The 14,109-nt window shown below is 41.2% G+C and overlaps 1 protein-coding gene across 1 annotated transcript in view; it reads right to left on the reverse strand.

Annotated features, from left to right (window-relative positions):
• Nucleotides 1-4,798: 4,798 nt before the first annotated feature.
• Nucleotides 4,799-14,109, reverse strand: part of SLC15A1 (solute carrier family 15 member 1) — a 33,102-nt gene continuing 23,791 nt past the window's right edge. The window contains exons 18-22 of the mRNA XM_058548410.1: nucleotides 9,779-9,886; nucleotides 9,550-9,658; nucleotides 8,838-8,981; nucleotides 7,184-7,291; nucleotides 4,799-6,223 (exon numbers count right to left, since the gene is read on the reverse strand). Coding sequence (XP_058404393.1) covers nucleotides 6,032-6,223; nucleotides 7,184-7,291; nucleotides 8,838-8,981; nucleotides 9,550-9,658; nucleotides 9,779-9,886 — 661 coding nt within the window. The 3' untranslated portion in view covers nucleotides 4,799-6,031. The remainder of the gene's footprint in view (nucleotides 6,224-7,183; nucleotides 7,292-8,837; nucleotides 8,982-9,549; nucleotides 9,659-9,778; nucleotides 9,887-14,109) is intronic.

The raw sequence follows: 14,109 nt of genomic DNA on the forward strand, positions 1-14,109 counted from the left end.
CGAGTCTCATTAGAACAAGGCAGACACTACATCAAATAAAAACTCCGGTGGCTCTGAATCGCCAGAGGTTAGCAGGATGTGGGAAAATAAGACCGAGTGCCCTCCTGGTCAGGCTACAGTGGGCAGGAGGTGGGCTGTGTCCTTGCTGACAAACTCGGGCGCCCCAGGAGGCACAGGCTCTCTCTCCACTGTTTATTGCCTTGGATCAGGCCCCTGACACAGAGGGTTCTCTCTAGACAGCCTGCAAGCCCTCCGACATCACAGGATGGAGGCAAGTGGAAGGAGAATTGCTTCTCATTTCCCTGGAGGCCTCTGGGAGGAGTGGGGAATGCAGAGTCAGCGTTTAATGAGTATAAAGTTTCAGTTTTGCAAGATGAAAAAAGTTCTGGAGACGGATGGTGGTGATGGTTGCACTGCAGTGTAAATGATCTTAATGCCATTGAACTCTACTCGTAAAAATGGCTAAATGGTAAATTTTGTTATGTATGTTTTACCACAATTAAAAATAAAACAGCCAGCCCTGATGGCCTAGTGGTTAAAGTTCAGCATACTCCACTTTGGTGGCCTGTGTTGGGTTCCTGGGCACAGAACCACACCACTTGTCTGTCAGTAGCCATGCTGTGGCAGTGGCTCACATAGAAGAAACTAGAAGGACTTACAACTAGGATATGCAACCATGTACTGGGGCCTTGAGGAAGGGAAAAAATAAGAGAGATAAGAAGATTGGTGACAGATGTTAGCTCAGGGCGAATCTTTCCCAGCAAAAAATAAAAATAAAACAAAGCAGACTTCACGTGTTCCCTGCCATCCTGTGCTGTGACTGTGGCCTCCTGTCCTCTCCAGCACTGCCACTGGCCCCTCCTCCTTCTGCAGCTCACGCCCACGCCTGCCCCCAAGCCAGCTGCCCCTCAAGGTGAGGCGAGCTTCAGAGCTAATCACCACGGCCTTGGAGGAGCCAACACTGGGACTCCCATTGGCAATGGGGGCACGAAAAACTTAGATCTGTGGGGAAGGGGGTTCCGGTGTTTTCAGAACATCACAAGGTCCTTACAGGAGGCCCCGGCTCTTTCTAAGAAGGTAAATGTGTTTAACCTTTTCTGCTTAATCCTTTGAGAGCAGGGCTCACCAGCCTCTCCTCCCTGCACACGGCCCCTCTCGTCCATAGAGGCCAGCCCTGGGGTGTCCATCTTGGGTTTCCTTTGCCTCTCTGAGCCCTCCGGGGCCCACTTTGCCCTTTCTCCCTTTATATCACTCCCACCATCACATGTTTGCATTTCACTCTGTGAAAAGAGATAGCGTAGCCTGGTGGTTAAGAGACAGGCCTTTCTCTCTACTCAGACATGCTTGGGTTCAAATCCTGGCTCAGCCAACTGCAGGTATATGGTCTTTGACAAGTTACTTAAGCTGGTTGTTCCTCAGTTTTCTTAACTCCAAAATGGGGGTAATGAGACCTTCTTTAGTATTGTTAGGAGGATTACATTGAGTTAATCCCTACTGTCCACTAAACACTGGCAGTGAGAGGCAGGTGTGTCATGGCTGGCAGCCTGGGCTCTGCAGCCAGACTGTGGATGTGACCTTGGGCAGATTGCTTGGTTTCTCTGGGCCTGTTTCTCCTCTGTGAAATGGAAATAATAGTAGTAATCTACATCAGAGGGCTATTGCAAGTGTGCAGATTACACACTTGTAAACTTCATGCAATAGAGTGTTTAACATCCTGTCTGCACATAGTCAGTGTCCAGGAAATGTTAACTGCTACTGTTTTTTTTTTTTTTTTTTTTTTTTTGTGAGGAGATCAGCCCTGAGCTAACATCTGCCAATCCTCCTGTTTTTTTTTTTGCTGAGGAAGACGGCCCTGGGCTAACATCTGTGCCTATCTTCCTCCACTTTATATGGGACGCCGCCACAGCATGGCTTACCAAGCAGTGCGTCGGTGTGCGCCCGGGATCCGAACCAGCGAACCCGGGATCCGAACCAGCAAACCCCGGGCCGCCACAGCGGAGCGCGCGCACTTAACCGCTTGCGCCACTGGGCCGGCCCCAACTGCTACTGTTTGTTATTTAAAAAATGACACTGCAAAAAAATTCCAGAATGCATGATAAAAGCTATGGCTAAAATGGTCAACAAAAATCAAACTTAAACATACATTTAATAAGGTAATTTTATTTTATTTTATTTTATTTTTTAATTTTTTGTTTATTGCAGTAACATTGGTTTATAACATTGTAAAAATTTCAGGTGTACATCATTATACTTCTATTTCTGCATGGATTACATCATGTTCACCACCAAAATACTAATTACAACCCATCACCACACACATGTACCGAATTATCCCTTTCACCCTCCTCCCTCCCCCCTTCCCCTCTGGTAACCACCAATCCAATCTCTGGCCCTAAGTGTTTGTTTATTGTTGTTATTATCTACTACTTAATGAAGGAAATCATACGGTATTTGACCTTCTCCCTCTGACTTATTTCACTTTGCATTATACCCTCAATGTCCATCCATGTTGTCACAAATGGCTGGATTTCATCATTTCTTATGGCTGAGTAGTATTCCATTGTGTATATATACCACATCTTCTTTATCCATTCATCCCTTGATGGGCACTTAGGTTGCTTCCAAGTCTTGGCTATTGTGAATAACGCTGCAATGAACACAGGGGTGCATGTACTTTTACATATTGGTGTTTTCAAGTTCTTTGGATAAATACCCAAGAGTGGAATAGCTGGATCATATGGTAGTTCTATCCTTGATTTTTTGAGGAATCTCCATACTGTTTTTCACAGTGGCTGCACCAGTTTGCACTCCCACCAGCAGTGTATGAGCGTTCCCTTCTCTCCACATCCTCTCCAACACATGTTGTTTCCTGTCTTGTTAATTATAGCCATTCTGACGGGCGTGAGGTGATATCTCATTGTAGTTTTGATTTGCATTTCCCTGATAGTTAGTGATTTTGAACATCTTTTCATGTGTCTGTTGGCCATCTATATATCTTCTTTGGAGAAATGTCTGTTCAGGTCTTTTGCCCATTTTTTAATTGGGTTGTTAGTTTTTTTGTTGTTGAGATGCGTGAGTTCTTTATATATTTTGGAGATTAAGCCCTTATCAGATGTATGGTTTGCAAATATCTTCTCCCAATTTTTAGGTTGTCTTTTTGTTTTGTTGATGGTTTCCTTTGCTGTGCAGAAGCTTTTTAGTTTGATGTAGTCCCATTTGTTTATTTTTTCTATTGTTTATCTTGCCCGGTCAGACATGGTGTTTGAAAAGATGTTGCTAAGACTGATGTCAAAGAGCGTACTGCCTATGTTTTCTTCTAGAAGTTTCACAGTTTCAGGTCTTACATTCAAGTCTTTAATCCATTTGGAGTTAATTTTTGTGTATGGTGTAAGGTAAGGGTCTACTTTCATTTTTCTGCATGTGGCTATCCAGTTTTCCCAACACCATTTGTTGAAGAGACTTTCTTTTCCCCATTGTATGTTCTTGGCTCCTTTGTCAAAGATTAGCTGTCCATAGATGTGTGGGTTTATTTCTGGGCTTTTGATTCTATTTAATAAGGTAATTTTATAAAGTCTAAAATGGAGTGCAAAACAAATATTTTAGTACCCTGAAAGAAATAAAGAACATCCACAAAATGAAAAAAAAATTATGGAGAAATGTGGAAACAAAACAAGAATAGGCCGATATGAAAAAGATTCATATGTATATCCATATGCAAAGCATACTACAGTGTTAATATCAGTGTCGAGCAAGGGGCAGGCCTTCATTCAAATATTTGAAAGGCTGCTGTGTGCCAGGAACCCCAAACAAAGGATTTTTAAGACCTCAGATTATTTAGTGTTCTCTTTGTTTGGTAGAGGAGGAAAATGAGACCTAAAAGGTCCAGAGTTCCCCAGTGCTCCCCAGAAACTATAAGAGGAGTTAGGACTAGAATATCATTTGAGGCTTTAGGATTAGTTCTCTTTCGATTATTAACAAGAGCCGAGTAATGAAAACTGAGTGTCTATTACTGTAACTTGGATGGTTTCCCTCATCAAAGGCACAATACGTAAGTTAGGGGGTAGAAATAATCGATTGGAGAGCTAAAATTAGTAGTCCCTGACAGCTAGTCTTTCACACTAGAGTTTGTTAATTAGGCTCATTCAAATCATCGCTCAGTTATCTCCTCTTCCATCTCACTCCTCATAGCCCAAGGGGTTTAAGATGTTTATTTAACACATAGAAGGACTCCTCTGTTCTAGAGGTTGGATGGAGAACAGGGTACACACTTTCAGTCTAGGGAGAGCTAGACAGTTACAATATACTGAGGGACGTGTGATGGGAGAGAGCTCAGAGGAGAGCCACAGCCAAACTGGCGGACAGCAAACCTCTTGGAGGAAGTGGCCTGAATCCCGAAAATAAAGAGGGCTTAGCCAGGTGGAGGGGCTGGGTGAGGAGTGGGTAGAGAGTAAGTCGCAAAACCTGATTTTTCTTTTTGCCTTTGACCTGGAAGTGAGAACCTCATGCATTCCAGGAACTGGGAGACCTCTACTCAATGCTGGCTGGATCAGAGTGAGTGAGAAAGACGTGTCCAGAGAAAAAGGAGCCTCGTGGGCCCCAGTGAAGAAACAAGGATGTGACCCTAAGGGTAGAAAGGTCTTAGGCAAGGACTTGGAGTCCTGTTTTCATTCCGTCTCCACAGTGCAGTGAGGAGCTTGTGCATGAGGCATCTCCGAGACCCAACACGGGCCCTTTCTCCTGGTCCAGGAACCAGTTCCAACATCCAGAGCTGGGCACAAGTTTGTCTAAGAACCGTTGCTAGTTTTTATAAGAGTGCCAAAGTAGACTCGTTCTGGGTCTGGTACCTGGGAATGGTTAAATGATAAATATCTATAGGATGAATTAGGTATTAAGTGTTTATAATGTTTTGGAAGAGTATTTATTCAAGCAGAAAAATGCTCATTAGTCTTGAGAAAAATACTTTGAGATGGTACATAAATACGCATGTAGAAAGATCCTAGTAATAAAAGAGAGGTGTATATATATATCCCTGGGAAAAATAGGACCAGGAAGAAACCAACCTCGATATTTCATGTTCCTGGAATTTATTATGTTTGGGCATTGCTTTTGTTCTGCTTTTATCATCAACTTCTGATGAAATTTTTTTTTTTTTTTTGTGAGGAAGATCAGCCCTGAGCTAACATCCGTGCCGATCTTCCTCCACTTTATGTGGGACGCCACCACAGCGTGGCCTGGCAAGTAGTGCGTCGGTGTGCGCCTGGGATCCGAACCCAGGTCGCCAGCAGAGGAGCACGCGCACTTAACCGCTAAGCCAGGGGGCCGGCCCATGATGAAATTGTAATGAGCGTGCACAGCTTTTATACAGGAAACATGTTAAGGATTTCTTACCCTACCCAAAGACACATGGACACTTATTCTTGAGAATGGGAATTTATTTCACACTATTGAAACTCTGGAAATCATTACTGGCCTTTACCTGAGGGATCCTTTGAGTTACACATAATTTAAAAAGAGGTAGGGACTGGAAAAACAAAACAAAAAACAAGAGGTAAAGTTACCAGCTAATACTAGCTGGTGCTTATTCTATACCATTCTAAAGCCTGTAAATTCACTTTTTGCATTGGCTCCTGCCTCACTTAACATTGTTTTCATAGAGCGTTAGAATGAAAACAATCTGGAACTTTGTCACCCTTTCAAAAAATTAAATTAGACCAAAATAACTTCATTTGTGTGGTAGAAAAGGAGTTATATGCAGGGTATGCTCTCACTGTTGTACAAGTGTCTGTGTGTGCGTGCATGTGTGCACACGCACTTGCACACTTTAAAGAAGACTTCTCTTAAAAAAAAAAAAGAACAGACTTCTTCCAGAGTTTCAGGTTCATTGCTGGCGGCAGAAAATAGCTTTCTTGGTTTGGTCCACAATTCTGAAGACTTCCCCATCAGGGGCCATCCAACAGAGTATCCTGCCACCTGGTGACAGAAGCCCGGGCATGTTCTGGGCCCAATCCATCTTCTCCTTGCTTCCTGACATTCACATCTGTGTCTGTGAGACGGAATCCAATGTGGGATATAGGTTATCCTTTTCCAGGTTCTTTTTCTTTTCATCCTCATCAAACTGAGCTTCAATCTCTGCTGGATTGACGTAAGTATAGAACCGAGCCATGATGCCAAATACTATGCAGACAAACAGAAGCAAGGCAGCAAATAGAATGTACTCGGCCCACTTTAAAGGAATTGGAGTTGGAGCAAGAAAAAAACAAAAACAATACAGGTTATAGTAGTGTATATATCATGTACATTTTCTTGCTATGTCTAGATGCAAGGTGCTTTGAAATTAAACTGTTATGGAAAATCGGCAGGCTACTGCCATAGATACAGAATGGTGAGTTACTGCCACAGATAGAGTGGCTAGCTTTTTTTGAATGCTCAAGTATAAAGATAACATTTTTCTAACAGCACTGGAGTACAAAACACAAGACTTTGGAAAGATGAGAGAAACTTTCTGAAAAACCTGTCTTAAGGCACATGGCTGGCCCCTGGAAGGATGGGGACCAAGAGAACACTAGGCAGTACTCTTGAGGGAACAAGAATGTACCAAGTTAACCCCCATCTTGTCCCTTGGCAGTACCTTGAGGTCATGAGCATGCAACATTAGCACATGCTTGACGGAACTGGTAGGGGAAGTAATGAAACTGATGGGATAAGGGACATGTCCCTTAGGAGGTAGATATGCTGATGTGCCAAAGGAGAGAGTTTATATCATGAAAGCCCTCATTTTATTTTAGCTGGAAAAATTACAACAACCTTTAGAATGGCTTAAACTTTAGGTATTATGAAAGTTTCTGGTAAAATGTCTGGTTTAGGGCCATTAAGTTGCATTTATTGAAGCTAGGAAAGATCTTTTTTTTTTGACAGTAAACCACATTAGGGTCTATGTATGTTAACCCAATCTGGTTATTTTGGTTATCAATTTCCAACTATATAATACCCAGTGAAAATAAGAAGAATCAACACATGCTTGGCCACAAGACCATTTGGTAATGGCCCAATCTGGCTGGTCTGGCAGTTTTATTCAGCCACTAGCCGAGATGACCATGTGTATATAGATAGCTAGAGAGGGTCGTCACGACGACCATTAATAGACAAGACAGAGGCACGTACAATCTCTTCTTTCCCTCCATACCTGTTGACTCATCTGGCCTACTCCTGCCACAATAAGCACAATGATGTTGCCGACAGCCACCGTCAACAGCCATCCTGCTTGAAGCACCGACTTCATGTTGGAAGGAGCCTGAGGAAGCAAAGCAAAGTGAATCCCAATCTAGATCAACCTCAGGGCAGGAAAACATAATTCACTGGTTCATTTAATTAAGCAGTCTATCCTAAAAATGTACATTAAATGTCAGGTTGGTTTAAATGCAAAAAGGACAATCACTTGGATAGCAAGACACCCCAAATGCTCATGTTGTACGAACACACAAGAATCCCTTTTTTTTTTCACTCTCTACATACTTGCAAAGTTGCCATCTTAGTTAAATGGCCAAATCTACAGATGAACTGAATCTACTTCTCCAGCGAGTTTCCAAGCAAAGCTATCCAGCACGATATTTTCTTCCCCCAAATGGAGGCTGCTCTGTGGGCTGTAAGCTCGTTCTTCTGTGAGCTTATGTCCCCATCACCCAAATCTCTCTTTAAACCCTTGTCTCCTGTGTTACAGGCAGCTCCTTTACTAGACTGTGAAGTCTTCACAGAAAGGATATCTACCTCATAATCTTTACTGCAAAACTTGAAGCTGGTAGATATTGTGGGGATACAATGACTAGAACTGTAGTTTTGATAAAATAGTTCCAAAATTAAGCTCTAATTCAGGTACCAGCAAAATTTGCCTCCTTAGTATAATATAGATAAAAGGAATAATATATATATATTTTTTATAATTTTATTTATTTATTTTTTTCCCCCAAAGCCCCAGTAGATAGTTGTATGTCGTAGTTGCACATCCTTCTAGTTGCTGTATGTGGGACGCGGCCTCAGCATGGCCGGAGAAGCCGTGCGTCGGTGCGCGCCCGGAGTCCAAACCCGGGCCGCCAGTAGCAGAGTGCACGCACTTAACCGCTAAGCCATGGGGCCGGCCCAAAAGGAATAATATTTTTTAACTTCTGAATGCTAGGCCTTAATCAGTGTGTTTACTGGGAGCTACAAAGAGACCTCAACTGAACCTTAGAGAAAATAAGGATGCAGACTTGTAAACGAGCGTTGCTGTGAATTGCTGACACCATTTGGTTGTTTCAGAATGCAGAATCTACGGACGATCAGGCCCCTGGTAACAGTCATTAGTATAGTTTCAGGACTCTAAATCTCTCGTATATGACTGTGAGAATTCAGACACATATAATATAAGCACTCAGGAAGCTAAACAGAGTAATATTCAATAAAGACAGGACTTGGTGATCTCAAAAACCTCCTTCAGTGGAATATAGCATAATGCTTTCTAGATTTTTTTACAACTATAAATATACGGCTACCCAGGATTTCAATTAAGTCCCAGCAGCATTTTTTTTTTTTTTTTTTTAGATTTTATTTATTTATTTTTTCCCCCCAAAGCCCCAGTAGATAGTTGTGTGTCATAGCTGCACATCCTTCTAGTTGCCGTATGTGGGACGTGGCCTCAGCATGGCCAGAGAAGCAGCGCGTCGGTGCGAGCCCGGGATCCGAACCCGGGTCGCCAGCAGTGGAGCGCACTCACTTAACCACTAAGCCACGGGGCCGGCCCCCCAGCAGCATTTTTTGAAGGCACAGGGGTAGGGGAGGGGTGGTAAAAACAACGAATGAGAAACCTGAGAATAGGAGAACTCCAATCCCGTGACAGAGAACACCACCTCCCCGCAGGTCAGGAGGAAGTACTGTGGGATCTGCAGAGCCATGTTCACTATGTTGGGTGAAATATCTTCAAACACCTTCAATTCGGGACAGCCATCAACCTAAACCAACAAGGCAAAAGCAAGAAGAAGAAGTTAAAATTGAGATAGCTCCTGGAATAAACAAATGGCTCAAACAGGCAAATTGAGTTTGGACTTCTAGAATTACATCATACCATTTATCAAGTAAGTACACATTTTAACTGTAAATATGCAACACTGTATTTTATACTTGAGAGGGGATGGCCTTGGTGGGATCTGAAAATATGTTAATTAGTGTTTTCCTCCTAAATAAGAGAGTAGATTGGAAGTCAGTTTTGTTTAAAACATTGCCATCTCTTTGAACTAAAAGTTCCTACAGTCCACGTTAGTAGTCTGTGAGGAAGCATCTGATACTGGTCAACATGAACCTTTAATCAGAGTAAGTCAGTCTGTTTAATTTTATTCTAACGGTGAATTTAAGTCAATAATAAGCTCAAGAATTAGTGGTGAACTGAATTAATTCTAAGCTCATTTGAAATACAGATCCTAATATTACTCTGGTTAACTCCTTACTATGTCCTAAGTGTATGTGAAGACTCACGTCAATAAAGTCTGAGGGAACTTCTGATATCATGGAACGAGTACTGACCGTGCTTCTGATGACATAGGTATATGCACCACCGAACTCAAGTCTGGGAGAATTGAAATCACGTCCACACTGTTGTGAAATCTCTGTTGAGCTTATTGTGATGCTTTTTCTAGGAAAAGAAAGAATAATATAGGTTAACATTCTTGGTGTTAAAAGCTTCCCTGTATTGTTTAAAGAAAAAGACAAAATCCTTGAACTTTGAAACAAAGTGTCCAGTATAGATACTTACGTGCCAGAAGGAAAAAACTGATATTCGCTGGCATTGTGACTGTTGACATTTACATAAACTGTCCCATCCATGGTGATGTTGAAGCTCTCATCAAAAGCATTTACAAATCTGAAACAGAAAACCATCTGCCTCGTGACTGGACGAGGGAATAATTTTCGCTAGGTCACAGTATGTGCACCTGAGGTTAGGCTATGCTCCCTTTTGGAAGGAATTTAAGACGTTTGTAGAAGATTTCTAGAGTATAAAGGCAGAAAGTAAGCAACCCTAGGTTGCCCTTGCCCACCCACTCAAGAGAACACACCTAAAAGAATTTATTTAACACAGTTAAATGCTAGAAACTGTTCTAAGTACTTTGTAAGTAGAAACTATTTCAATGACATTTTGTGATATTCCGTACAGATTGACATAGATGCCCTTCTCCTTTAAGCAGGTAGCTGTGTCCTGGGGTCCTTTGCTTCAGAAGCTTTAGAGCTAAAGTGGTGAACAACCAAAAGCAGAAGTTGCCTAGCACCTAAAAGCCTCCAACTGGGGCTTCTTTGTGGGGGTTGGGATAGAAGTTCATCTGTTTCCTTTATCTCCAGGAGCCTGAGGCAGGGAGAGGCTCCAAGGATTGGAGAGGAAGAAGTGGGCCAGCCCAGCAATCAGAGATAATTTTGGGGAGTTCCCTTCCGACGGTGGAGACCTGTGTCTGCAGGTCCTGGAGTGACAGGGACCAGCACCCCGCTGGAGTACAGCTAGGAATGCAACACACAATAGGACCTGGTGCTAGGTCCCACCTGCAAAGTCCACTGTGCCTAAGCCTCACACGGAACCAGTTGAGTTGTTCGTCTTCCAAGGACCATACAGGGGGTGACAGTGTGGACAGATGATTAGAGAGCCCCTCCTTAAATGTTCCAGGCTACAGAAGACCCTGACGCACTTGTACTACCAGGGAGGAGAAGGGTGCTGCCTAAAATAAGACCAGTTGATTTTTCCTACCAAACAGATGAGTGAAGGCTTACAGCAGATTATCCAATTTAGAGAATGGGAAGTAATAACAGTGTATATACCCAAGTACTGTAATGAACAATTTAGCCTCTACATCCCTAAAATATGTGGCCGAGTTTCACTGGCTTTGTGGCAACAAGTAATATTGGTCAAATTTAGCTACTGGGAGAACATTTCTATGAATTAAACTCAGGTCCTGAAGTCCTTTGGCATTCGACTTGGTGTAGTTTGACAGGTGATTAATATAGAAAACTGAACCTGATGTGGGTCAACAGGAACCTAATAGATAGAATTAATATTGCCCCAAACTGTAAAAGCTACTTTTGTCAAAGATTAGGATGAACCATTCAAAAGAGACAGTAGACAGAGTATGAAATCAGGAAGTAAACCTTTGGGCCTGGGCCCTGGCTTTATAACTTATAAGCCATAAGACTGAATAAATCCCACCCTAAGACTGGAGTACTATTACCTGGCTGACATATCTCTCAAGGCTGGTACAAGATACCAAGAAGAATGAAAATAATCTGAAAAAATGCAACATCACACAGATCAGATGTGTTTTCATACACGTACACACACAGAAAATAGTAGAGCTTAAGCAGCAAACACACTCTAGGTGTCTTGAGGGGTGAGGAGAGTGGAGATCCACAATGTACTGTGCTCTAATGGTTTTGAACAGGCACAGTCCTAGGGTCCCATTAAGACTGACGTTAGCTCAGGCTTCTTAGGAGCACCAGGATCTAAGGCTCCAAAGTGATCATGGGATGAGGTATGGAGAGTGGGAACCGGCTGGGAAAATGACCACATGGGACCAATTCCTTAAAGCCTAACCGAGGGGCAGAGGGATTAGTTCCTTCTCAATTTTTTTTAAACAACTTTGTGAGATACATTCACATACCACAAAATCTACCCAGTTAAAGTGTACAATTCAGTGTCTTTAGGGTTGTGCAACCATCACAACAATCTAATTCTCATCACCCCAAAGAGAAACTCAATATCCTTTGCAATCACACTCCATGCCCCGTCCCCTCCGGTCCCTGGCAACTACTAATCTGCTTTCTGTCTCTATGGATTTGCCTGCCATTTCATGTCAATGGAGTTATACAGCATGGGGTCTTTGTGACTGGCTTCTTTCACTTAGCATAATGTTTTCAAGGTGCACTTATGTCATAGCATATATTAGTACACCATTCGTTTTTTCCTTTTTATGGCTGAATAATATTCCATTGTGGGGATATACCACATTTTATTTATCAGTTGATGGGCATTTGAGTTGTTTCCACATTTTGTTTATTGTGAATAATGCTGCTAAGAACATTCATCTACAAGTTTTTGTGTGGATATGTCTTCATTTCTTTTGGATATATACCTAGGAGTAAAATTGCTGGATCATATGGTAACAGTTTTTCAAAGTGGCTGCATCATTTTACATTTCCACCAGCAGTGTCTAAGGATTCCAATTTATCCTCATCCTCACCAACACCTGTTATTGTCTGTTTTTTTTGTTTTTTTTTTTTTTAAATAAGAGCCTAGTGAGTGTGAAGTGGTATCTCATTGTGGTTTTGATTTGCATATCCCATTTTTTGATTTGCATGCCCCACCCACACTCTTTCCTTGAAGTATCTTTTTCAGCACAACAGTCACGAAAACCAAGATTGAAATAAACTGAATTTACAATCAGCCTCTGCATAGCTTTTTTCAAATCTTAAATTGAGATTTTTAGAAACTAATAAAGCATACAATTACATTATCTACATGAATGATTTTTGTACCTCTAATTAATAAAAATATTTGTAAAATATGGTTTTTTAATACTTTTCTCATCTTTTTTATATTTCTTTTTTTGTGTTATTTATGATACACATATTATTTTGATACAGTTAGTTTATGTATATAATTTATAAAGGATACCACATTCATACAGAGTGTGTGCTTACTCAAAATATTCTTATTGGATGTGATAAAAGGTTTCAAGACCACTGCTCTGGAGAAACTTCCCTCATAGAAACATATATGAATGTGGGTTGTGGCATTGTTTGGAAAAATGAGAATAACCTAAATTTCCTTGAAAAGAGGGATGGATAAATTGCAGTATATTTGTGCAATGGACTATTACACGGTGGTTTTAATGACTGGATAAGGGGTACATATGTCAATGTGGCTAAACATTAAAATAGTATTTTATAATATATACTTTATATTATTGCAGAATAACATATACACAGAATAATAACATATTAAGTTTAAAAACATGCCAAAAAACATATTGTTTATCGATACATACGTATGTAGCAATGTGTAACATTAAAAAAATGCATGAGAAATATCAATATCAAATTCTCAACCAATTTTGACTGAAGTATTGCCACTTTATTTAAAAGGCTCTATTTAAGGTAATCTATTTAAATCTTGCAACTTACTAATACCACATAATTTTAAAAATTCCATTTTGCTTAAAATTCTTTATACTCTTTCTTGGATTTATATATTACTCAGAAGTGTGACTTCCTGGAACTTTTGAAGTTGTTCTATTTATCAATTAGTTTCTGGCTCTAGTTTTCTAGAACTTCTCTTAATTTATGTGTTGTCTCTTGAGTATTATTGAAACAATAAAACCTTTGATCAACTAAGGATTTGATGTTGCCAATTAAAAGAAAAAACTTCCCAGTTTATCTTTTACCACATGGGTGGGTGGGTGGGGTAAAATAGTGCTGATCTCACATGTCCTTCTTTTCCAAGATCTCATCAAAGACAATTAAAAAAGAAGAAGAAGAAGAATGAGTCTCTAACAGCACTAGAACAAGAAAGGATACCACAATATAATTGTCCAAAGTTTTAAGACATTTCTGAAGAAATCAAAACAATGTGTTCCGAGGCACAAAACGCTATTCTGAGGCACAAAGGGAATCCCAGAGGCTCTTCCAGATCAGAATCAAATACAAAGATCAGGAAAGGGCCAGGTGACCATCATCAGGGTATTTCCTTCCAGATCTGCCATTGTGGTGTGTGCATGTGTGTAGGACAAAGAAACAATCCAGAAGATGCAAAAGAAGGATTTGGGCTGAATTGTGTCCTCCCCACTCCAAATTTATATGTTGAAGTCCTAACCCTCAGTACCTCAGAATGGACTATATTTGGAGATAGGGCCTTTAAAGAGGTAAAATGAGGTCATTAGGGTGGGCCTTAACCCAATATGACTGGTGGCCTTATAAGAAGAGGAGATTAGGACACAGACATACAGAGGGGAGATGTTGTGAAGACACATGGAGAAGACAGCCATCTACAAGCCAAGGGGAGAGGCCTCAGAAGAAATCAATCCAGCCAACACCTTGATCTCAGACTTC

Source organism: Diceros bicornis, chromosome 9, assembly GCF_020826845.1.
Source record: "Diceros bicornis minor isolate mBicDic1 chromosome 9, mDicBic1.mat.cur, whole genome shotgun sequence".
Taxonomy (NCBI): Eukaryota; Metazoa; Chordata; class Mammalia; order Perissodactyla; family Rhinocerotidae; genus Diceros; species Diceros bicornis.